Source organism: Lutjanus erythropterus, chromosome 21 (genome assembly GCF_056507025.1).
Source record: "Lutjanus erythropterus isolate fLutEry1 chromosome 21, fLutEry1.hap2, whole genome shotgun sequence".
Classification (NCBI taxonomy): Eukaryota; Metazoa; Chordata; class Actinopteri; order Lutjaniformes; family Lutjanidae; genus Lutjanus; species Lutjanus erythropterus.
In genome coordinates, this window is record NC_139337.1 from 14,324,903 (window position 1) to 14,351,989 (window position 27,087).

Here is a 27,087-nt window from a genome sequence, read left to right on the forward strand (position 1 = left end):
GTTCACCGGAACCAGCAGCAAACACTGGCATTTCTCCCCATCATTTCACCACCATTGTTCTTTATTACACAAAGAAGCCCCCCTTTGTCTCAGAGCAAACTCAGCCCTGCTGAAATATGAATTATAAATGTATGGCTAATAAAAGAGAAGGGGGGAAAAGACAGAGAAGGGGAGAGAGATAGAGATAGAGAGAAGTGGTTGGTAGAAACATCAGAGAAAATGACTCCTTTACAAGAGTCTATTGATCAGTTTCTATCAAAGGGGGATGTCAGACATGAGATTACCTGGCAGTTTGAGCATTAGGTGCCGTGTGTTATAGCCCCGGGCCCTTGTACCGCTGCCAGAGGATTGTAAATAAAGCGGAGAGGAGAGAGCAAGAGGGGAGTGTGTTGGGGTATATGTGTGTGTGTGTGTGTGAGTTTTAGATTCTACGTGTCTGTGTGTGTGTTAGTCTTTGTCTTTGTGAGCGTTCGTTGTTGTGTGCATATTTTTTTTTTTTCTTGTGGTGTATTTGTGTGCATGACGGTGTGCGGCTGTGCGCCTGCACCTTTTGGCTTATACCCAAAAGCAGTGTTGCAAGCCCATGAAACTTCAGAAAGAGAGAGAAAGAGTCTTGGGAGGCTTTGGGACGTCTCACGGGAGCACCTTAGCCCGCTACGAATCCCCCAACAAAGCCAAAGGAAGCCCCTATGAAGCCTTATGAAGCTTTTATGAGGGCCAGGCAGGGCCCAGCCTACCCCCAACCACTGATTCAGGGTTAGCCGGGGTTTCGTCCTTCTCATGTTAAAGGTTAGCTGCGAGAGAGGGGTAATCTAACCGCCAATCTGTGATTATAGGCCCGATGCTGTATGATGGGCTTTGAAGCTCGTATGAAGGTTTTGAGAGGGAGAGATCCAGAGAGTTAGATTATGGACTAATGTCACACCTTAAGTTGTGAAGCCAGAATAAAAGGGTCAAGAAAGTGAGACAGAGAGGGACCCAAGATCTTAGATTGTGGGCTAATGTCATAACTTAACTCATGAAGCCACTAAAAACAGGTTGTAAAAGACCCCAGACCTCAGAATATGGACTGCTCTTCTACCATTAAGAAGAAATTATCGTCAAGAAATCCACAGTCCTCTGTGGATCATCGTGTAATGTGGAACATTTTGGCGGTATGTGGTCATCAGACCCTACAAGCGGTATCATGATTTTCCAAGTCCATGATTCAATTTGACTTTAGATTTTAAGGTCACGATTCAATTTGAATTTTTTATTTTCATTTTTATTTTTTTTGCACGGATGGCTGTGCCATTGATAAACTATGAAGTCTTCATTTGTAAAGATCATCAAATCACTGATTTTATACCCTCATTTACATTTGAAAAATTTTCCTTAAAAAAATCAAGTGTATCAAGTGAGGTAAGTGTGCACGTCCGGTAAACAATGCTGTGTTGTCTTTGAAGTGTTGCTTTTTTTCTCTGGACACACACTGGACACTGCAGGTAGGTGGGAGTGAAGAGAAAAAAACACACTGGAAGAAACGCCAGTTCTGCTTTTGATTATTGAAAATTAATCAGTTAAATTCTTAATGGTAAAATTAATTTAATCAATTTTTAATTTGATATTGAAATTTGTGATATTCCTGCTAAGTGCCTGTTAAGCTTAATAGGGCTGCAACAAATGCTTCTTTTGATAATCAATTAATCTGTCAATCATTTTCTTAATTAATGGATTCATTTTTTTGTCCTTAAAATGTCAGAAAAAGGTGAAAAATGTGGATCACTGTTTCCCAAAGGTCAAGGTGACCTCCACAGATAAAATATTCACATCTGAATTTGGATATGTTTTTTTCTGAAAACTAACTCAAAATGATTAATCATTGAACAAAATAAATGGTAATTAATTTATTTAACCCACGAAGCTACTAAACACAACTTGTAAAACACCCCAGCTCTTAGAATAGGGACTAATCTTCTACCATAAGTTATGAAGTGCTGATTTGGGCTGCAACAAATAATTATTTTCATTATTGATCAATCTGTTGTTCATTTTTCAGTTAATGTTATTCTATTCAAATCGCTTGTTTTGTCCACAACTAAGGATGCAGGATTAATGTCGTGGCAGATAATTTATTGGCTGATATTGGTTTATCCAGCAGTATTGGTCTGTGTTGGTATTGCCGTACATAAGCCAATGAATATCGAATGTCAAAGCATTTAATTTGAATTTTTAGGGCAAATGCTCCATAAAAGCCAAAGGATGTTTGTTATTTTCTTTGTTTTTGTTGTAACAGTGATGTCAGTTTCACATCATTTCCATGATTTCACACGCTACCCAGATTGTTGTATGCATTGCATTTACACCCTCTTAAGATCTGAAGACAATGCAGACCAGACTTCCTCCAGATGTGGTCAGGCAAATCTGATCAGACTCTGATCATGAAGCATTTGCACCTTGCATTAAGGCACATTTTTCCTTATCTGGATATCGTATCCTGATGCAGATTGCATTTTAATACCAGGTGTGAAGGGGGTGTTAGATTTGGTTAGGTCAGAGTGATGGGATATTAAATCATCCATCTTTACTCACAAAATTTTAGGCTTTATTACCCTCAGGTGTGAATAAAGTACAGGTTATATCAACTCTTTAAAACACATAAATGTGAAATTATCATTATTACTGTGCTTTCCTGTCCACAACACAAGGATATTCAGTTTACTGTCAAAGAAGAATACACATACCAGGAAATATTCAAATTTGAGAAGCTAAAATCAGAGAATTTGGACATTTTTTTCTCACAATGTTTAGCAAAATGTTTGATAATTAATTTAATGTAAACTTGAGTCAACTAATTGTTGCAGCTCTAAGCCTGAATGTACCACACATCAGAATTTATTTGTCTCAAGTAAACATCTGGTGTGTGTCTGCATGTGTGCTGCTGTTTACTTTATACTTGCTATAATATCTATATTTCTGTCTGTTTTTCACTTAATTCTTCTGTGTGTGTTTCAGCTGTGTGCTCCTGTGTGTGTCGGGGTGTATATAGGAGTGTTTGTGTAAACGGTCAGTCCGTGCAGCTAATTGCTCTCTCTGTGGCCCGGTGAGAGGTGTCACTGAGGTCACCTCAAAACTAATGACTTGAATGCGAATTTGATCCCCATCTCAAGTTTTCACATCTCTGCTTTATTGATTATTGAGATTCATAGCAAACTTTAACCTTGAGGTTCAGTAACATAGCCAAGGTGGGGTGCATGCATGCACGCACACACACAAATAAAAGTGTTTGTGCATCGTTAAATATTTAGCAATTCCAGTCGCCGCTTCAATTTTCCTAGGGCTTCAGTTTAAACAGTTTTGATGCAGCAAAACCATAAATTAATCATAGTTTTATTAAATGTAGATTTTCTTTTTCTCTATTTCTTCCTTTCTGGTATTGGTTTTAGCTTCCCCCTTTATTCAGTCTGTCCCACCACTTCCAACACAGCGTGGTGCGTGGCCCTAAAAGCATTACAGCCATACACCATTTCTCTATTTCTATTTCACACACACTCAAATACACATGCACACCCACAAAGTCAAGGTCCGTCCTGTAAATATTCAACACACACACACTCAGTCAGGAACGCACACACCTCTACATATTCAGTGCACACACCTTCTCAATATTCACTAGCCTTGGCCACCGATGGCTGACAGTTTATGTTATATTCAATGAATACTGAATTTAGTGAAAAGGTTTTAAGAGCTATGAGGAAACATTGACTCACAAAACAGCATACAGAACAAAAAAAGAAGAGGGGGTAGGGAAGGAAATCCAAAAATTTTCAATTCAAACTAAAAAAGGGCCAAACCTAACCAAGGAACCTGACTAGTGGTTTATTATGCATCCGCTCAATGTGCTAAACTACTAAGTGTAGGACAATGGGGTTTTATTGCATGTAGACGGAGGAGACGTCTGAAAAGGGAAATGTGATTGAAGGGATGCAGTCAGGAGTGGGAGCTCAAGTGGCCTGCTTAAGGTAAAGAGTGCCATCTATTGACAGAGCCGGGGAGCGCTTCTTTTGTCTCTCAACAAAAGGGCTGCTGCCCCGTCTCAGTGTAAGCAGTGCAATACTTTCATACCTTCCTTCTCTGCCTCTGAAAGGCATTCAGCGCCTCTTCTGTGCTGGCGTTCTTTTGCTTCAGCTTTGAAGGTGGCTCACAGCTCATATTTTCCCACTCGTGCTCAACTCGAATCAATAATCACCTCTGCGTATGCGTGTTTTTGTGAATCATTCTATTAACCTTGGTCTGTTGGAAGGTGTGAAGTGTTAATCTGGCCTCATGTTATATATTTCTCTATTTAAATATGTTAAAGAGGCAAAATTAGCTCAGCCTCAAGAGCCATCTGACACACTTTTATTAGTATCTCAATTGGAAAGTGTCTTTTTTCATTTGAATTAGGCCTTTTCTCTAACGAATCTTAACCAACAACAGTGTCTGAAGTGAACTGTTGCTCTTTTATCTCACACTTTTCTTCCTCTGTCTGTGTCTCCTGCTCAGTGGAGGAGTTGGCAGCCCATGCAGAGGAGGCGAGGCGGATGGAGGGGTGCCTGAATGAGGGAAAGCTAGCAGAGGGGAAAATAAGGTAAGAAGGGGAGAGAGGGAAAGAAGCTTCCTCTTATCCCATTTCCCATCGTCCCCTGTGTAAGCTCGGTAATCAAAAACATTTCGCTTTTTTTTTTACGTGCGGCGTACAGTAGGCTGTTTAACTGAACATGTGTCGAACAGAACAGCCCTAAGCTCTAAATACATTCTTTAGGAGAGTCTACAAAGCATCTCTCACCTCTTATCAGGCGTTATTGTTCCTGAAAATCAACAGAAAAAACTGCTCTCTTCTGCATGTTTCTGCTCCTGAACAGAAATATCAAAATGTTTATCGATGGGACACGGTAGGTAAGCAGATGTTAGGTCACGGAGTTCAGAGTTCAGAGGTGAGACCCCTGGTTGACCCCTGCGTGTCACCAGGGCTGCGGTGATGACATCAGCAAGCATGTATCACCCAGTGGAGTGTGTGTTTGTGTGCGCCTGTTTGTGCGCACATAGCTGCGGTTGTGGCTTTGGCTTCGACATGACCTCACTGCAACGGTCTCCGTCTCAGGGAGTTTCTCGGTTAAAGTCGAGCCCATGGAACATTTTCATCGTCAACCGGCAATTTAAAACTCGGCATGGAGACTTTATAGGTTACATTCTGAATTATTGCACTTTATTACATTTAAACCAATTTTAGGTACCAAATGGTAAAACAATCGCTGTGTCTGCATATTATATCCATTTGCAGAATCATGCTGTTTACTGTTAACCCAGTATTATCTAATAACTGCAAAGACATGAAAGGTTTTTAAGCAACAACACCATACTAATGGCTTCCATCTGTGCTGTGGGAAATCCCCTCCTTTCTCCACAGGATGCCTCCTCTCTTTCTTTCCCTTCTCTCTCCCACTATGTTCATCCTATCATGTGTTCTCTCCAAGGACCAATCTATCAGGCATTTTCTTTCCTTTTTGTTTTGGCTTTCTGCTCCTGCTTCAGCTTTTACTACCTCCGAGTTACTCTATTAGTTTCACTTTTGAATTTCAGTGCTGAAACATTTAGTCAGTTAATGCGGATACATCGTCAGCTATAAATTATTTACATAATAGAGTTTAGAACTGAATCATTTTAAAAGACAGTTAATTAAAATTGCAGAGCTTTTGCTTGTTGTGCGTTCACAACTGCTCAGAATGACACTTCTATATCATTTTAAGATGAATACTGTATTTTGAGTTTTTTATTAAAATAAAAAAGTGTAGCATCTTGTGGGTTTGAAATGCTTTCCATACAAGTGCAGTGTCCCAAGTTCTGGTCTGGCCGGTGAGCTCTGCTAGCTGTCAGCATCCATCTCTCGCATTCTGTCAACTTTCTACCATTTGCTGTCAATCGACTGAAAATTACTTTGCAACTATTGTGATGAGGATAAGGATGATTTACTGAAGAAAATGTTAAACATGACAGAGCAAAATGAAGCACTCAGGTCCCAGTGTGGGAACTAGCAGTAATAAAAAATCAAAAGAAACACACAATAAAAGCATAATTAGAATCAAAGTAGTTCTAAATATGTAAATCTGAGACAGATTACAAGGGGGCAGTGCCTGAAGTACAGCAGTGATCAGGTGTGAACAGCACAATAAATAATCAATAGAAACAATAATAATAATCCAAAGGAAGTAACAATTAATTAATTTAGATTTCAGTCATTTGGTAGAGGTAAACACACAAATGCAAAAACATCTGTAGCCCCCAGCTTCTCAAATGTGATTATTTTCACTTTTTTTCATCCTCTTCAAAAATAAATTGAATAGTTTGTGGTTTTGGACTGTTGGTTGAATAAAACGATTTGATTAAATAACTTTGGGTTCTAGGAATCGGGGATGGACAGTTTTCACAGTGTTCTGATATTTAAGTGATTAATCGATTAACCAAGACAACAATCTGCAGCTTAATCAATAATTTAACAAAATTGATGGTTCCAGCCTTAAAAAGCATGGTGTGGTAACCAGTGACAGTTAATAGGCTAAATGATTAACCAAAAAAATAATAATTGATTGAGTCAGGGGGCAAATATTGAACAGTGCATTAATTTTTCATTGAGTAAGAATCCAGTCAGTACCCCTGACCAGGGCACTGGATAAGAACTGGAGTTGGTCCACTGCTCCAAGATAAAAATCCAGAGACTAAATCTCACTGTATATTTGTGTATGTGAATATCACTGTATAGCTGTGTTTATGACAATTAAAGTTGACCTTGATTTTTTGGTGTTTTTGGATGTGTCAGGTTAACACAAATGCCAATACAAACTAACGGCCAAATGCTGACTTTGTGGTCTTTCCCTGCACAGTTGTTTTCACTGTAAAATCTATAAATATACTAACTTCAGTTCAATGTCTCAAAACTTCTGCCTGCACAAGGCCCAAATATTTTTACTATTCATAAACTTGTAATATTTCATTTCTATATTTGCTTTGAGAGTTGTGGGTCAAGAATGGAGGTGGTTTGTTTTGGTCTGTGCGTGTGTGTGTGTGTGTGTGTGTGGAGGGGGGTTGGTGGGGGTGTCGAGGCTCACTGAGCGGCCGAAGCGAGGCTGTGGAGGGAGGTTTGTGGAAATGGTAATCATTTGTCGTATTGATCTTGCTGTAGCCAGGGCAGCTGGCACACACAAACGCACTTGCACACATGTACACACAAACGCACACACACACACTTGCAGACACTAACTGACTCACATACACACAGACGCACAGTTGCGTGGCAGGAATAGACCCTTTCATATTGATCCCCTTCACATTCCCTTAGCTCGGCTGCCACACACACACACACACACACACACACACACACACACACACACTCACACATACACACACACTTTCTGTGCCTATGTTAAACACACCCACAGATCCGGATTTCAAAAAAACTATATTTTTTCACTATAATTATTAATTTTCAAACCATAATATATTAATATAATCATTGTCTAACTTTACATTATGCCGCAATAAACTTTAAAACTATCTTAAAATTACGAAAGATTTAATTTTAACTAGTTTTTACTCTAATCCTAGATTCATTTTTTATAAACTTTGATCTAGTATTAACTTTAAATTTACACTTGAGGACGTTTTATTTTTAGTTTATTATTAGCTTCAAGTTCTTCGAAAAAAGTGAATTGACTCAACCCAGCTGAGTTTTTTTTTCAAAGGAGGAGAAATTAGAGCTTCTCTGCTGAGCTACTATGTGTAAGCTTACTAGCTAGCTGACAAACAGATAACAAACGTTTAGTTATTTTTTTAGCTAGCTGACAAATGACAAACTTTTTTTTTTACTTTTTGTTAGTTGTTGTTGTTGTTGTTAGTTAGTTAGCTAGCAAACAATGTAGCATTTTGCTCACTTTTTCACTGGCTTGCAAACAATGTGATGTTGATTAAAATCTATTTAAAGCTACTACAAGGAGTTTTTAACTGGTTATGAAACAGTCTCGGTTTAATAGCAATGCCTCGATACAGCCTACATAAGTTAACAAGACCATCTGCGAGAAGATCAGCTATATTTATATAGACAGATACCAAGTAGGATTCTCCTTGAAATCAGATAAAACTGTGCTTACATTTTAGTTCATTTACCATCTTAAAAACAAGGAGCTTTTTATTCAGATACTTTTATTTTTGACATTAGGTTATGTGGTTATTGCAGTGGAAACACTGCCACTTTTGTCCACAGGGGCCTCCAAAATCAAGAAAATATAGAAGTTCCTTGTAGTAGATTTAATTTTTGATTTATATCACTAAAATTGGGTTTAGTAAACTGTGTTTTGTCTTTAATTGTACAACAAAGTTTAAATCTTGATCTACACATTTTAAACTCTTATTGGGAGTCATCTAAGACTGTTTGCATAACCCTGTCCAAAATTTATTTTTGGGTATGTTTCCCGAAATGTTTTGGTAATAGTGTATGTGCTAATAGTGTATTTATAGTGACTGATTTTTATTAATTAGGCTTATTCTAGTGTAGCATCCGTTCAATTATTTTTTTCTGTGCAGGTCAATGGCTGTGAGGCTTGAGACGGAGGTGGCAGAGCTCAGGAGGAATCTCCAGCAGGCTGTCGATCACAAACTCAAGGCAGAGCGAGAGAAACAGGATGCACAGGACCAGGTAAATAAATACACACCAGACCTGAGTGACATAGCCTCAGCAAATAAAATATTTGTGTTTGTTTAAATCGGCTTGGAGCACAGTGCAGGCAAGATGTTTGTCATCTGAACTATTGAGATACTGTCTGTACTCACAGAAAGCTTTACCAATTTTACACTTAATATCATTTAAATGTAATTATTTAATCTGTCTGCCAGTCAGTGTATTGATTTCTGCAACTGATCCTAGTTCTTTTATACTTAAAGTGAAGTGGGTTAAAGGAATATTTGAACTGGTCTACTGTACTACATAAACATGAATAGTAATACACATACTGTATGTTAAGGTCTCCTCTCCTCCCCTCTCCTTCCCTCTTCTCTCCTCTCCTCTTCTCTCCTCCCATGCCCTCCAAGGTCTTCCTCCCCTCTCCTCCCCTCCTCGCCTCTCCCCCTGCACCCCCTCTTACCTTTTTGATGATTAGTGGCATATATCCGGTGCTAGAGCCCGGATTATCTTGTCCAAGACAGGGAGGGGTGTATGCGGGACCTAAACCTGGCAAGGTGATTTGGAGCGTTAATTCCTGGGTGTAATATTCCCTGATATTCCCTAATGTTCTGCCTGCGAGCGGGGGGTTGGGGGGGTCTCAGGGGAGAGCTGGTTGTCAGAGCTGAGCCGCCGCTGTACAAAGGCAGAATGGATAATTAAGGGTAAAGCCAGGACGGGGAAGTGATGTTCATTTAGATTCGACAAACTTTGAATTCTGCCTTAAGCTGCTGTGCACAGTGGTGCTCTCTTGGATCTTGATTTTGCATTTTGTTCAAATTCTTCAAGTTACTCCTTTCCTTTCTCTTGTTTCTGCCTTTCTGTTTCTTATTTTTTCTCTCCGTTCCCATGTTCTCTGCCCTCTCTTTTCTCAATCTTTCTTTCATATGTGTTTCCCTTTCACTCGCTTTTCCTCACCTTGCTCTTTTTTTTCACTCTGTCCTTGTGAATAATGCAGCCCACATAGCGTGGCTCTCCTTTTTTCTTGACAATAGTGATTGCCCAGGGCCAGTAAGACACTGGCTTAGGCCAGCTGATTGGTCAGTCAGTAGCCAGGCCAGTGCTCACATAGAGTTCTACATCTATTTCTCAACTGCTGAAAATCCTTTCATCTCTTTTACTCTGTTGTAAAAATTCTGATCAAAGTTAGTTAGTCACAGGTCTGTCATGTCAAAGTCGTACATGAGGAAGATATGGTAATGGCCACTAGTGTACGAATGTCAGCACAAACTGAAGCTCTGAATTTCTTTTGTATTGGAAGCAACAGTTTCACTGGGCTGAATAAGGGTGGTTGAAGTGTTGACAGGGTTCCAACGAATGTCACAATATTATGAAAGTATTTTTTCTCACAGTGATATACTGGTATATTACAATATGTAAAAAATATTTTATTGAAAATAATCAACCTCCTGTTAAATACACTGAACTGTGCTCCATCCTTTTGCATTGCACCAGTCAAAACTCTATAGGTAAAATCATCCAGTCCTACCCTAAATTTTATGAGTCAATACTACTACTACTACTACTTTCACTTTTTCAGACAATTTCAAGATCAAGTTTTCTTGTTCTTAAAGGATTTTGGGAAATGTGCCTATTCTCCTTCTTACCAAGAGTAACGCCCAGGCCACACTGCCTGTACCTGTGCTACCTCACTGAACTGCTGCAGCCTGTATGCATGGGGCGGCCACATGGACAGCACTTCTGCTGCAGCACTGCTACTGCCAGCCCTATCATTCTACATAATCAGACCAAATTAAATCACTGTATTTTTCAAACTAATATTACTTGTTGATGTGGCTGAGAGCTGTTAGGAAAAAGACTATGCCCCCTGTCCTGTGACACTGTAGCATCCAAACATGGAATTGTTGCCATTGTATTAGGGCTCCAGGTGTGTTGTTTGAAGTCATGGAAAGTGTTGCCACTGTGATGCCCTTTTAATAACAGTGTTTACACATGCTTCTGAACAATGTGGATTATGTTGCACAATAGTATGCTAATGCACAACCCAATCATAGCTAGCTAGCAGGCTAACATAAAGGCAGCCGTGTTAGGGTTACTTTTTCAAGTTAGAGCAACAACCCTCAAAATGTCTATCCACATCCCTGCATGCAACCTGCTAACTGTTTCCCCCTGCTTCCAGTCTTTCTGCAAAGCTAAGCTAACCAGCTTCTGGCTGTAGCTTTATATTTAACAGGCAAATATGAGTGTGTCATTGATTTTCTCATCTAACTCTTGGCAAGAAAGTGAATAAGCTTATTTCCCAAAAACATCAAACTAATCCCTGAAGACACTGATACCACAGACAGATGTGCCTGTGGCAACTGCCAGCAGCATCCGGTCACTATGATAGTAAAGCAGAAAGTACAGCCCCCTATCAGGTGCTAATGGACAAAACGAGAGGAATTCAGAAAAATATGTGTCAGTCATGGACTTTGACTGGTTGAGAAAAGCTGTGATTAATTTTTGAGTTTTCTACACAGTACTACAAATGATATTTGATACTTGATCTGTTAAAATCACTACGTTATTGTTTTCTAAATGAATCAGCCTTGCACTTCATGTTTTTGTTTGTGTTTTGGAGCGTGTGCACTGTATGCACTGATCTGTATGTCTGTGTGTGTGTGTGTGTGTGTGTGTGTGTGTGTGTGTGTGTGTGTGTGTTCTCTAGCTTGTCTCCTGCACTGAACAGTACACAATCCCTTACATTTCCCCTTTGCATTCTTGCTGTCTTCCATCATCTCAACAACAGATGAGCTTTTCAATGAATTTGACTCCAAACAGTGTTTAAACACCAGTGTGATGGCCGTTCTGACTATGACTCCTTCATTAGGTCCAAATCTCTGTTATTGACCAGCAGAAGATGAATTATCCGCTGGTGAAAAAAATCAAAGGGTTTGAAATGGTAAATGGTACACTACAGTGGCCTATAGAGGAAATCTATATTACAAATTGCCTCGGTGCACAGTAGCTGAACCTCAGATAGCTCTGTCTTTCTCTTTCTCTGTGTGTATGTCTTTGTATGCAACAGTGTGTGTATGTGTGTGTGTGTTTGGGGGTTTGTGGGTTACAGGCAGTGTCTTGTTTGTGTTTTCTGGGTCTGTTTAACGTCTCTTTTCTGATAGAAAAGGACTTGTATGTTATCCACCGGTCAGTTTTGTACTTGCATGTATGTTGCTGCCCACACAGACAGACAGACAGACAGACACACACACACACACTTCACTAGAACCCATCCCTCTGCATGAGTCCAGTTCAAATACACGTTGTGGTAAACATAAGGCATGTTTTTATGACTGATCAGATCATCCCTCTCTCCTTTCCCCTCTCCCTCAGTCATTCCCTGCCACACACACACACACGCACACACACACAATCACAGTCATTAGTGTGTTTACCTCAACTTCTTTTAGCATAGAGTAAAAGATTTCAAACAGTTTTAATGAGAATTTGCAGAGAAGTTTTCAGATAGCAAAAGTTTATAAGCGTGTTTTCATTCCCATAAACTTTTCTTAGTCGCCCAAAATCTTTACAACTACTGATGTCATTCTATAGAAATACAATTAGACAGTAGCGTTTAATCACTCCGAGTCAGCGGGGATCTGCCTAATGATTACAGAGAGACGAGCCTGGTTAAGTATCCTTTAGCAAGACACTGAATGACTAAAAGCTCCCAAACACTTGTTTTGTTCTGCACAATAGTTAGACATGGAGGTGGGCACGGCAAAATGTTACTCGCTACAGTTTCTTCCATTTTCTCGAGCAGTGATGGTAGATGATTTTGCTGCTTAATGTTGCTTTATCTAATCTTTTTTGGGGGGAGATGCACAAATTTTCACCTGTAAGTGTCTAGATTAAATTTATTTCTGTCAAACCAAAACTTTGAATTCCAATTTAAACTGATCCAGTATTTACTTTTGATGTAGACTTGAGGAGATTTAACTTTTTAAATGGCTGCCTTTAAGATGGATTAAGGAAAACAATAAGGTTCCTTGAAGAAAGCTTTGGCTAACAACTTTTTTCTTAATGAAGGACAAATTTAAGCTTCTCTGCTGAGCCATCATGAGTAGACTAACTAACCTTTTAGCTAACTATTAAACAATGCATCATCTAGCTAGCTGGAAAAGTAAGTAAGAAATGTAATTTTTTGTTAAATTTTTAGCTAGCAAGCAAACAATCAAATGGTTTGTTAACCTTTTCGCTAGCAAGTAAAGAATGCAATATCTTGATGAATACAGAGCAGCTGTTTTATACTTTTATACTTACTACGTCCCAACAGCACTTGAATATTTTTTTTACTTATTTATTTTCATTTGAGTAAGCAAGCATGTCCAGTCTTCGCACCCAGTCTTAGCCCAGTCTTAGCACGTAGTATTTTCATTTTGGTGATGCAAGAGAAAGTTGGTCTCCGGAACGGTGTTGTGTTCATTGATCTAACTCATTATACCTGATAGAAGCCCTCAGCTTGGCCTAATTAGCTTAGAATGACCCACACTAGATTGCCGTCTTTACACACACACACAGGTTTGATGATGGGGAAATGAGGACAGACAAATGAAGCTCATTTGTTTAGTTGATGAATAAAGAGAAGTGGACCAATTGTCTGACTGTTTAACCATGGAATGGACTTTCGTATTTGTTCAGTGTGTGTGTGTGTGTGTGCATGTGTGTCCTTGTGTCTCATCACCCTCAAACACAGCTCATTAAGCTACAGACCTGTAATTCATTTGAGAGACAGGACGGACAGTCGCGCAGATAAACTGACCACTATTTTTCTCATCTCGTCTCCATAACTTTTTGTCCGTGTTAGCTGTCTTCCTTCATCAAAGAAAACTGTACCATTTGCCTATGTTTCTGTGCGTGGATATAGGTGAATCATGAAAAGCTGCTGTATGCAGAGGTTCATGGCAGAGGCATATGGGGTGTGATGATTTTAAATTAGAACAAAAAAGATACTTAAAGGTTGTTTTTCTCTCGGGTCACATTTAGTTTAATTTAATAGATGTATTTTTTGTTAAAAAGTGTTGAATTAATAAAGCCTTTTTCTCTGCGTTCTCAAATGTGTATTTACCTTGTTAGTTTTAGCAAGATACCAAGGTAAATTGATATCAGTTAGTCAAAGTTCAGCCTCTTCACTTTTAAATGCCTGTGTTTGCAACCTTGGCCAAGGTTGATCACACTTGAAAAATGAGTGGAAATGAGTCTTTACAAATCACACCTGCCACTCATTTAACAGTGTCTAATTTATAAAAGTAAGAAAGAATGCTATTATTGTAATTATTCAAGGCTAACCTTTAATCATCTCACCTAAGCTGCAAGTTTTTACTCCGCTAAAACCCTCCTCACAGTTTCCAAAAGAGCTGTGTAACATCACCCTATTCAAAGTCATTTTCAATCTCAGGACTAAAGAATAAAGACTAGTTATCTTAAATTGCTATGACTGAGAACATCAAAATGTAAACCTATGAAATGCTTCTTTGTCATTTCACCATTTTGTCACAGCAGTATATTTTTTTTTCCTATTTTCTGAGATTTTTCATACAGTAAATTTCATATATCGTGCTCACATTAATGTTTGTGTCCAGGTGAACTTATACCATTATACCGCACGTGAATAAAGTGAACTAAGGGCTTCTAAAAAGGGGCTGGCCCTGGCACATTTTGTATTTTTGAGCAGAAATCAAATCAGTCATGTAGAAAAAAAATAGCTAGTTATGAATAAACTGCTCCCACACCTCCCACCACATCTTATAAATTTTTCAACATTTTATAAAGGTGCTGAACAAATAAACAATTTAAGCAGAGCAATGTACACACTGTATGTTACACTTAATTTTTAACAGGGCTGGCAGTGTTCTTCCAAACTCTTGCTGCATCAGCTCATCCCTAAACAATACGGCAACAATAAAAACCTAAAATGGTTCTTTTGTGTTGCTGCTGAACACTGTTGCAGGATGGTCACCTGGACAACTAAACAACGGCCAGTCTGCTAAATGGGAATCCCTCACGTCCAGGACGCACCCATAACTTTCTATTGTGAGAGGTTACCGACAAATATAGAAGCTGTGTGGCAATATTTGCATCTTTTCTCCAGTAATTCTGCTGCATTGCTTTGACCTCAGGAGCTCAACTACCCTAATCAGTGCAGAATATGTAGGCTAACACCAGTCTAGGTAAGTCAAAAATCATGACAGGCAAGTGCTAAGTTCGCCAAATGTAATGCAATTTTAACAACAGAGCCTCGACTTTATTCTTTATTTGGATTCCCATTAGTTCTCACTAAAGCACACTGGACAAAAAAACACATGAAGATCCACTTAAGTGAGAAAGGGTAAAATTGGGATTCATTCCTGCGTCAAAAAATCCTGCATATATGCGCTAACTTCACTGTGAACATGGTCAAGGTTGGCAGTTCTTCCTCAGTTGCACGAAGAGAGTTGCAGGTGTCTGTTCTTTACGCAACTTCAAATGTCGAACAAAGTTAGACAGTCTTGGGTTGCTGCGTGTAATTTTTGATCCTCATGTTTTAAATACTGCAGTTCCTTTTTTGTTTTCCATCTGCTGACACAAAGTAGTGTATTGTTAGTTCTTCATGGTTCTTTCCTGCGCTTTGATTGGACGCTGTCAGATCGGTTCAAAATGGATTTGTTCAAAACAAAGTGGCACACTTTTCAAATAACATACTTCTTTGAGTATTTTCAAGTCAAAATGCTTCAGTTCAAGTTAAATTACGAGTCACTGGTGTTGAAGTCCGTGTTGAGTTGCAAGTCTTTTTAGATTTTTTCAAGTCAAGATTAAAGTCATCTGCATCTGACTTGAGTCCAGTTCATGTAACTCAAAATTAACACTATGAAATCCAGTTCTAACACTGGGTATTGTTTGAAATGATACAGATTTAAGTACAACACCACCAATACCTTTCATTTTAGACTTATTTACAGTCTTATTTACTGAGACTGTCTGACCAAAGGCGAGCGAGTGTTTTGTGCCAGATTTCTGTGTTTGGCAGATCCTGACATTCAGTGATTATGGACACACTTCTGTCTACACCCAAAACCCTACCCTGAGTTTTTTTCTATATATTATAAGGATGCCAACTAGATGGGGGAACCTCATCTCACTGGCAAGTGGTTGAGAAATGTCTACCAAGGCTGCTAATGCAGTTGTGCTCATGCAGGCTAGATGCAAGATAGGGGACTTGGATAATGGCAGCTACTGATAAACAACCCAGCAGCATGCGTAGGAGAGAGTGAGATGAAAGGACTCGGGGAAAGGAGTCAGGCCATGCGGCAGCAGATGAAGGTAATTAAAGAAGCCATCATCAGCATCATTAATATGCTAGATCTGCCGTGGCCCACTGACTAGTCTAATGGAGAACATGTCATCATCGTCACCATTAGGGAGAGTGGGACACACACAAACACACGCACACACTGTCTTAATGTTGGGTCACGCCATGATTATCACCATTAAGCCTAGAGTGAGAAGACCTGCTTAGGAAGCCTCATTCTCTTCTGCCATCGTACACTTACATGCACACATACAGTACACACACACACACAGACACACACACACGCCTGTAGATCTTTAATTCAGACCCTGAGAGTGATAAGTATGCATATTTAAGTGATGTCAGGCCTGTTGGGTCTTTTAATTAGACAGAATGAATGAATGTTTTATAAAAACGTGTTTAACAATAAATGTGTTCATTAATTTGATGAGAGGATGTGCTCTGATGAGCTGAGTGGAACAGAGTAATGGCTCGTATTCAGCTCCGGCGGTTTGATGGTGATGGGAGCAACAACCAGGCTGATCTGTTTCTGATTTTTTCCCTCATCTTTACCCAGAAAAAGTTAACTTTGAATTATGTTTATCCCACGACCTTGGACAGTTTGGTCTGTTTTAGTGAAAATGCACTTTTTTTTGTCCTGTACAGCTAATGTGCAATGTGATACCAGTGCACAGCTCCATGGAGAGTAGAAGAGATGGAAAATCCATTAACTGCTAAAGTCCCCACAATCTTTTTTTTTTTTTTTCTGTCTGCAGGTACGCTTTGTGGTTTGTCATGAAAGTTCATTCAGATGTTTAAGTTCAGAAAAAGGATTGTGTGAGTCCACAAAGTCCATCTTGTATCTTTTGTCAATGAAAAGTGTGTGCTGTGGACTGGACAGCTCTGCCTTATTTTGATAGAATAAACTATCAAAATGATAAATACTGATGCAGCAGCTGTAAAGATTCCAGATCCTTCACCAGCACTGCAGTCGTCAACTCATTTTCTCCAGCTTAAGCTCTTAGGAATAAAGGTACTAACTAGAACCATATAGGGTCTGGCTTCTCCTCAGAGGAGAACCTGTTTTGGGTTCCTAATTGCACCATTTATAAAGGTTTTACTTGGAGCCCTTTCAGGTTGTTCTACCTGGAACCTAACTTAAAGGGTCATACTTAGATCTGTGAAAGGTTTCACCTAGACACACTCACTTTGGTTCCCAGAGAAAACCTGCTATTTTTTGGTTCCTACTGGGAACCAATTCTGGGTTATACATCTGTAGTGTAACGGTTCAGAATCTGCTCTGGGGTTCTATCCAGAACCTTTCCACCTAGTCAGTGTTTATCTAGAACTCACTTATAACCCTCTTGTCTTGTGAGAGTACAAAAAACCAAATTATATTCTACAGATGAGGCAAAATACAAGAACACAAGTAAAATTAATTAATTAAGGGGATTCCAAATACATCTACATTAAAAGAAAAACAGTTACACATTTGAATACTTCAGAGTGAGGATCTTTTACACCCATACTTTCAACAATCCTTGAAGAACTTGTTCTTCCAAAAAGGGTTCTTTGGATGAAAACGGTTCTTCAGAAATAAATGGTTGTGGGTAGAGCCCTAGCCCTTAAGGAAAAAAAACATTTTGGAACCTTTATTTCTAAGAGTGTAGACCTGAAAGGATTGGTTGTATCACCAAACTTGGTTATAAGTGTGTCCCAAATGCATTCTGTTGCCCCTTTTAGCCCCCATCATCAGCTAAAATATTTGTGCAACAAAACCAATCTAAATGTTAAGCAGGTGTGCTCCTTTACTCCTCCCCCCGCCTGCAATCACACCTCCTTTGTCCCTTTTTCTCTAAATGTCCCTCCCTCTCCCTCTCTCTCTCTCACACACTCTCCCCCTCTTTCTCACACACCCTTTCACTGCCTCCCTTGACACTGGTGGAAACAGAGTGATGGTGTGTAATTTAGTCCTAATCACAACATCAGACTTGCGCTGCGATTTACATCCCTCCACCAGCCGAGCCAGTCAGACAGTCAGGAGGGAGATGTTAATGTGAGACCACAGGTAATTACTGTCATTACAGCACGCCACAGATCCTGCCGGTGTGTGTGCATGTGTGTGCTCGTGCATGGGAAGGTGTGTGCAGATGCATTATGCGTGTGGGTGTGTTTTGAGCTCTTGAATGGTTTGATATTTTTTGTGTATATAATTAATATTGGGGTATTAACGCGTGGTTTGGGCCAATAATTTCACAACAGAACTTCCTTCACATGGAGATGTGTCGATGCATGAGACAAAGCAGGAATGGAATCACAAACAACAGGGGATTCACAATATTTATGCCACTGTTGATAAATGTAATTACGATTGATGCTCTGACTCAGTTTACTCCTCAAAATTGAATGATTTGCTTGATGTAATTCCATTGTTCCCCCAGTTATTCTTCATTGCTTTATTTGTTGAAATGCAGTCCTTCCTTAATCTAAATGTGATTAAAAGTGTAATTCTTCATCATGTTATGAAATTTGAATTATTGATTATGTGTCACTGTCATCTTCACAACTTCCTTTCACATCTGAGGCAGCCTATTCATTTGTGTTGTTGAAAGATCATTCTCTGAACTGAACTGCACCTTTATTACCTCGCATCACTGTGACGAATGGGAGATTATGATCCCATCGAAAGACAAACTTTTTTGTTTATCTTTTGACCAGAACATGACTTTTCTGGTAATTACCTTCATGATCTGGCTTGTGTACCGCTGAAGGAAGTTAAGCAACTGCTGCTGAAGTGCTGTGGACAGGGTCACCAGCGAGAATTATTTTTAGCCACTTGAAAAAAGTCCACTTAAAAAAATCAATATCAGTTTAAGTGTACCCTATATTTAGAATATTTCCACTTCTTTACTTTTCTGTTGGACAGAGTTTTCCAACCAGAAACTGAAGTTATATCACTCACTCTTTCCAAAGCAACCAGACTCGTTTGACAAAGACAGTAATTTCGCATCTCAGAACATGGGAGTTGCTGGTTTACCACTGCCTTGATCAGTGAGTTTGTTCATATATTTATAGTTTATTGTGTGACTTCAGTAAATCCAAATTAACCCTTTAAAACAACAATAACAGATTAACAGATTGAGGCTGCGGCAGACTAATTACTCCTGTGTTCTGCGAGGTAAAATTACTGATTTTGCTGATGGAGGATGGTTGATTTGGAAAGAGCGATATTTGACTTATATAATGGCATTTTCCCATTGGAAAAGGCTGTCTGACCCCATCCACAGTAGAACATTTCTTAACTTCCTTCACCGGTTCTCCTGCTGCTTCCCCAAACAGCAGCTGTAATACACTGACTATGGAATACTAGTTCATACAACCCCAATTCAAAAACTCTGAACTATTCCTTTATCCCTTGCACAATGGATTTCTCCAACCCTGCAATGCAACCATTTGTTCAACATATGCGTCAGTTATTAGAAGACTGGTACATCATTGGCTTATTTAGCAATATTTTCCATTAGATTTCCATTCCTAAAACGTTTTGTTGCAGCAAATTTTAATATTAGATAGCAAGTTTTTGTTCAAAAGCAAAACCTGCTACCTTGCTCTGTGAGTTGTTGCATGGATTTCTTTCACAGAATATGTGCCAACATTGGCTGGTCAACTGGTCAACTTTTGAACTGGCTGCCTACTGTGCAGCCCAGAGCTGATGTGGTGCAGGATTAAAGCCTGGCTTCTCTTAGATAAAGTTGTAAATAACTTAAAAGTTTTTTTTTTTTTACCTCAGGCAAGTAAAAGCATGTTATTTTCACTTTAACCTCAGGATGCACAATCAGTAGTCATGTGACCCACTGGAATTTGATGAATATATATTACAAGCACACTGTTTAACCACAAACAATGACTAGATCAACAAAGAGACTTTATCAGTGCTTCGTCTCTGTTTTACTTTAAACTTTGACGACTGCCCGTACATCCTTCGCTCTTATTGGCTTAACTCTGAGGTGTTTTCCAGATAAACATCAACAGGAAAATATTTTGGTATGCGTACGCGTGTTCACACATACAGACGTAGACACACACATTCACATGATTCAACTCACACAGCAGTCGATATTTTGACATTTTAGGTTAATCATGTGACATTTTTGGATACTTAAATCATGGACCACATATTGGAAAGTTTTTTTTTCATGTTTGCCCAAGTCTTTGTGGGAAGATGGGATGGTATATCAAGGTGTTTCCATGGCGATAAGGGTAATGTGTCAGGGTCCCTAGAGTTTAGGCCTGGAAAGGTCCCGACTGATAAGCAGAATGAAAAAGTCAGCAGTTTAGCCAGTGCCATCCCATCCCTGTTTCCACCCCTCACCCGACTTCTTCCCCTCTCTCCAATCTTGTCTCCAGTCTGCTTCTGCTCCCCCACCATCCTCCATCTTTCCTCCTTTGCACCCGCTTAATACCTCACCCTGCTATTTATACCTGCGTCTGCAAATGCCATCTCTTTCATCCCCCATTATTCTCCATTTACCTAATTTTTCTCTTGTTTTGCTATTAGGCTCTATTTTTTGACATTTATTTTCACCCTGTCCTTGCTTCCCATCTATTAGAGCCTCACTTACCCTCCCTTTTTTACCTTTCTTTATTTCACACCTTTGCCCTCTCCATTCCACATTTGCAAGTGTTAGATTTTAATACCGTCCTTGAAAGAAAATATTATTTTTAAACTGCAAACCTCTGTTTTAACTAAAGCACATTCAAATGATGATGGTGTGAATGATGTTGGTCTTCCAGGTTTTGTTCAGCATTATTGCAGTCAGAGCATAGATGAAGGTGTTTTAAAGTTAGGAAAATAACTCATTAGATGGGATGCGTTGTCATAGATAATATTTGACTGTGTATTGTAGGTGGACACACTGCGGTCGGAGGTGGAGGGGACGCGGTCCGATAATGCAAACCTTCGCCATGAGAGCCAGCTGGTCATGACTAATGTCAACCGGTGGATTGCTGAACAAAAGTACGACCACACTATTTTCATCTCATTTGTAAATGAAAAACTCTTATTTAAATCAACTTGATCGGTGTATCTTGTATGTTTTTTTCACTGATAGTGTGTGTGTGTGTGTACAGCGTATTTTTTCATGTTCTTTTTCACATTTTCACACTGTAAAGCTCATGATCACTGAATAATTCATCTAGAGGTTTAATAAAAATTAGACTGAAGATTGAATATACTATATATTACTGTAATAAACTGAGTGCAGCATGATATACTAAAGCATACTTCTGAAAACATTACATTTAAGAAATAGACATGAGTACACTGTAAAAATAAAACACTTTCAAGGCAACTTAATAGATTTTTGAGTTTTGAAAAAGTTTACCAACTAATAATGTTTTGTTGAGATACTTGAATGTTGAATGTTTAATGAGTTTTAGACACCCCCTAAAGTTTGTATTTCAAAAATGTAAGTGTCAAAGAGTAATGTAATTGAAGTGAAGTTGAATAATGGTTAATATATTAATATATTCAGTTGCAACCATTTAATTTAAAAAACCCAGATGATGACAAATCTGACAGGATTTTCTTGCTCTCTTAAAAGTGCTGAAGTTTGTGGTTTCAAGCAATATAGTGCTGCAAAATATATTGTTTAACTTGCGGGTGTTTATATGCTCATAAAAAGTCTTACCTTTAAATGGACAGTTCATAAGTCTCTCCTCTGCTCTCAGGGTTTCCAACGAGAGCCTCGCTGCCCAGATGAAGGCCCAAAACAAGGTGCTGCTCATCATCACTGAAGAGAAAGAGTGAGTATTCAGAGAGAGATTTTTAGGTTTACAGGTTTATTAATGAGTGACTTTTTTTTTTTTTGTTTGTTTGTGTGTGGTCGTCTGTGTGTGTGTCTCAGTCCTGTGTAGTATTAGTGCTCCTCAGATGGTCACTTTTCCCAAGCTGGAAAGTCATTATTCTGGCTTTGGTATGTTCATGAGCTTTTAAGTCATAATGTGGAAAAAACATGGATGCAGTAGGGTATGGTAGGGTAGATTATAATACAGGGTTGAAAATGTGCTTTTTCCAATAATTGAAAAACATTAACAATCGATTAATCAGTTAGTCATTAATATTAATCAGCTACAAAATGCACATTTTATTTCTATTTTTTTCTTGTTTTCATGTTTTCCTCTCTTCTGTTCTTACTTTAAGTGTCCTTATTCAACAAATGACTACACCCAAAAAAACAACATCAAGTGAGATTCAATTACTGCAGTTTGCATTTTTTATCGGTTAAATTATAAATGGCAGTTAATCAATTCATGATTAATCATTAACGTCCCTACATGTGAGCAAAAAGTTGATATGTAATATGTGAATTAATAAAAAGTTAGCAACCAAACATTTCCTGTGTGTATGACATCAACAGACAACAACTCTCACTTTCTCTGACTTTCCAAGTTGTTGTTTCTAACTTGAGAAGGCGTTAAGTTTCCCAATTAGAAGCTCATTTTTCTGATTATACCGACACCACAGAATACAGGATATATTTGTTTACTAAATATGACTAAAGATGGAGAAACAGTAGCTCAGCTAACCGCTACACCTGCAAACTAGGTCACCTTTCCCAGCAGCAGATTTTTGGATTATAGTGCAAGTGTGTGTATAAAGGTAGTGTGTGTGTGTGTGTGTTTATGTGTAGTATGTGATTCAGGTGGACTCTCTGACATACTCGCACCTGACAGCCATTCTGCATGTCTGCATCATCATGACTCACACACACACACACGCTCACACACACACACAGACACACACACACACACACACACACACACACACACACGTACACGCAGACATGGGCGTGACATATTCCTCTTTCCAGAGATCAAAGTGGTCTAGCCGTCTTTTGTCATCTCACCCCCCTGCGGTGCTATACCTCCTTCAACCCCGCCCAGCAGCGCCGCCATCGTCTGTGTGTCTGACTGCTTTTTCCTTTCTCCATACTTGTGTGTGTGTGTGCGTGTTTTGTTCTTATGTTTTTGTTATGGCAACCTGTAGCAATGGTAACAGTCTTTATACACCTGGAACACTCGGGCTATGTGAAGTCGTGTTTCATAGAATGGTTAGCGCTTCTCTAAAATATATAGAAACAATATATTTCTACTTCCCATCCCAAAACTACTTCATACCTCTGATGTGCAGTAAAGTGCTTCAGTAAACATCTGAATAAAAATTTGTTTTAATAGTTCTTGACACTGAGGATTGGTGACATAACAAAATGCTGAAATAAATAGCCACAAGGGTAAGTGATAAATGACTGTGGAAATATAGCAATTCATTATAATGGATCAGGATATTTGTGTGTGTGTGTGTGTTTGTGTGTCAGAGATAATGCCTGAGCCGCTAGTTAAAGGCTCTTCTGGAAGCCGAGAGACACAGACGCCATCGCTGTTGTGTGTGGCAGAATATTTTGTCTGCCATGTTAACAAGAGTCTCTTGATGATAATATGTGCATGTCTTCCTCTGTGTCTGCCTCTCTATGTATATTTCTCTGTTTAACTCCGTCTGTGCATCTCCTTGGCTTCGTCAGACGACTTCAGGAGGCTAATGACACATTGAAGGCGGAGGTAAAGAGACTGAAAGAAGTGGCGGATGAGAAGGAGAGAGACACGGAGCGCTTCAAGGTGAACAAGTGCAAGAGTTGAAAAGCAATGAAGTACAAACAGGCAGAGACAAAAGAGAGTTTTTCATTTTATAATTGTTTGCAGGCCCAGATCCGCGACCAGGGCACCCGGCAAGACGAGAGCACGTGAGTCATCTATCTGTGTGTGTGTGTGTGTGGGCGTGTGTGACCGTACATATGAGCGCATACATTTGTGTGCATCCACCAGCTGATCAGAGTTTAGCATTCACGTCCAACAAAGGCCCGCCATGTTTCGCTCTTTCACACACAATCTAGCCCGAACAAAGCTGATGATGATAATAACAGCTGGAGTGCCAAGTTGTGAATGAAACACCCCGTGGGCCTAGCCACCTGTGTGTATGCGTCTGTGTGTGTGTGTGTGTGTGTGTGTGTCTCTTCTTCAATCTGTTATTCATGCTGGGCCTTTAACAATGATTACACTCCAATCAAGGGCCCATCCTCTCCTGCTTGCCACCCCCATGGCTGTCAAATAGCATTCATCAATAGAGAGGAGATATATTTATTATGTTCATTAAGGCAATTAAAATGAATGTGGCACAGATGGGATTGGGTGTAGGATGGAAGTGAGAATGGAGGGTGGGAGAGGGTGTTTGTGGGGGCACCTGCCTGCAGCAGTACTCCCCATACCCCTGGCGTGACCCCCTAAGGTCTCTCATTAACAACTACCCCCCCTTTACACCCACCTCACCCCGTTTTACACTCATGTTGCACCCCTCCCCTAACGAAGCACCAGGCTCTGTTTCCAAAACGGATCAGATTTGTTTTGACTGGGGTAGGTTTCCAACGCTATTCAAAGCTGTCAGTCATTTTAATGATATCATTAAGGGGCCGCGACAGAAAGATGAATCGCTTTTCTTTGTCTTTCCCTCATAATTGCGAATGAGCGAGAGAGGGGGACAGAGCGGGAGAGGCAGTTCATATAGATGTATGCATAAGAGGGGTTTTGATTGAGCGAATATAATAACATGGAACGAGATAAAAACAGTGAATGAAAGCCTCTTCCATAGTGTCTCCCCATCCATTCTCTCTTTTTCTTTATTATGAGGATTCCTAATTTATTTCATTTCATTATTGTAACCCCCCTCCACACACACGCATACCCAAAATGCCATATGTATGAAAATCATGCATCTATAAGGCAACAGATATGTCATGATTTTTGCATGGCAGCCATATACGTTCAGTGTATAAATCTCATTACTGGTGGCAAAGGGGGATATCTTCACAGTGTCTCCCACCTGTCACTATCACTGGCAGCAATCAACATGGCGTGAAGGTTTTGTCATTAGATATGGCTTTATTAAAGAAATTTATTATGATTACATGGCCTACTGTTCCAAAGCAGCTGGAGTGTCACGGCTTCATGCCGTGGATGGAACTTCGTGTTAGTAAGGAGCACAGAAAGGTGAGGAAAAGAAGGGAGAGATCTAGATTTTAGAGTGGGATTTGTTTGTGACACTACTCTTCATGTGGCCTAAATAGACCCATTTCAGCAATGTTGCTGCATAAAATATCACCAAAATTAATAGTAATTTAACTAAGGTAGGATCTGGAGAGAGAAAATGGTCACAGTAAGAGCTTTTTAATAAGTGAATGTGTTCCTCAGAGTAAAACTTTAACTTATAAATGTGTGCAAAGGATAGACTGTGTCCATTTAGTAGTTGTTCTAGAGCTTTCTAGCCTGAAATCCAGGCGAATCTGGCCCCCAGTCAGACTATTCAAATCACAACCATTTATTTAAGATGAGGCAGCTTCTATATTTTCGCAAAAACAAAATTTTTTTGCTGCTCTCAGTGGTTTTGAGCCTATCCAATTGCAATTGGCACAACACCTCAGGCTCTTGATAGTCAGATCAAACTGTCAAACTAGGCAGTGCTGATCAAATGTGGATCAAGACTCTCGTACTGATCTTTCATATCTCTCTCAGTTTTCAGAACCATATTTTAGTGAATTGTTTCGCTGTAATACCAAATTGATTGCCTAAAATGTTGGTGTACTGTTTTGCTGTAATACGAGACTGTAACTATGCGATTACCATTTCATACCCTGCTTGGAAACAGACCAAGCACTGCTGTGTCACAGGTTTCATGGCTTTGATTGGTTGTAGGTAGGTGAAAAAAATGAGCTGAGAGGTTCCAGACTCACATAGCCCTCTTCAGCAGCATGGAGTTGCCCACTTGTCATGGAATTGCAGACATTCCTTTTTTTTCTGAGCACTTCAGTGATTTCTTGTTGGTGTCCGTGCTGAGGTATGGAGTTCGTTCATTCAGCAATGGTAAGAAAAGAATATCACCATGAAGTCCATTGAGTAGAAACGAGAGCTAGCCGGTCATGGACATCACACTTCTCCACCCTGGTAAAGAAAGCTCAGAAATATGCCAAGTTCTTGTTATCTTCTACAGAGGTCCAATAGAAAGCATCCTGACTGGAAAGATCGCAAACCGTCATGGGATTTGCAGGGCCCAGAACAGAAAAAAAAACTCTACAGCCGGTCATTAAAACTGCCCAGAACATCACTGATACCCATCTACAGAGTATCAGTGATACTGGGAAGGTGAGGTGCGTACACAGAGCCCAAAGGAAATTAAAAGACAAAACCAAGCCCACAGATTGTTTACCCTGCTGCTGTCTGGCAAGAGATACAGAAGTATCCACCGCCAAACCACCAGACTGAAGAGCAGCCTCTTCCCTCAGGCTGTGAGACTAAAAAATTCTTCCTCATCACTTCTACATTTAAAAAAGTTTGTTCTACATTTTTTTTATTATTATTATTTTTATGTTTCTATCTCTTCAGCCAATCTAATTAATCAATCAAAAAGGGAACTAAAAAACGATGTCGCCTGTTCTGAAAATGTAGTGCATTGTAGTGTGCTTTTGGAAACTCATTAGTCTTAAGAGCTAAAATCTGCTGCAAACAAGGCACTATCTGAAGTAATGGTCTTGGCTTCAATCAACATCCCCATCAAAATACCTGTAAAACCAGTGTAGCATCATGTCTTGCAGGATGCTACTTGTCCTCTCTTTCACCTCGTCTTTCCTCGAAAATCAAACACAAGAAGATGACTAAGCTGTGACAACAGCTCTTACAATACAAAAGTATCTCTGGTTTTGTGCCATGAAGCAGCGTTTGTGCATCTCCAAAGTACATAGACTTCAAAGCAGAGAAAAATGCAAATATCTAAAGTGTGTTTCTGAACAGCAATTATACTCCAGTCTAAAATTAATTAAATGATTTATCAAAACCTTTCATATTTCATCTCAAATTATCTTAGTTAATATCTGAAAATATTAAAATAGCAGTGCACACTGAAATGCAGTAAGTGGTGGAAGCAGAGATTGATGCTGTTTGCTGTGACTGTGTGACACCACCCATGAGGGGGAAGCACTCATAAAGCATC

General features: G+C 39.4%; 1 protein-coding gene across 1 annotated transcript in view; it reads left to right on the top strand.

Moving 5' to 3' along the window:
- Positions 1 to 27,087, top strand: part of LOC146307411 (uncharacterized) — a 130,185-nt gene that overhangs the window by 94,608 nt on the left and 8,490 nt on the right. Inside the window, exons 22-27 of the mRNA XM_084710395.1 lie at positions 4,525 to 4,609; positions 8,596 to 8,707; positions 20,903 to 21,012; positions 21,726 to 21,800; positions 23,576 to 23,669; positions 23,754 to 23,794. Of these exons, the coding sequence (XP_084566521.1) occupies positions 4,525 to 4,609; positions 8,596 to 8,707; positions 20,903 to 21,012; positions 21,726 to 21,800; positions 23,576 to 23,669; positions 23,754 to 23,794 (517 nt within the window). The remainder of the gene's footprint in view (positions 1 to 4,524; positions 4,610 to 8,595; positions 8,708 to 20,902; positions 21,013 to 21,725; positions 21,801 to 23,575; positions 23,670 to 23,753; positions 23,795 to 27,087) is intronic.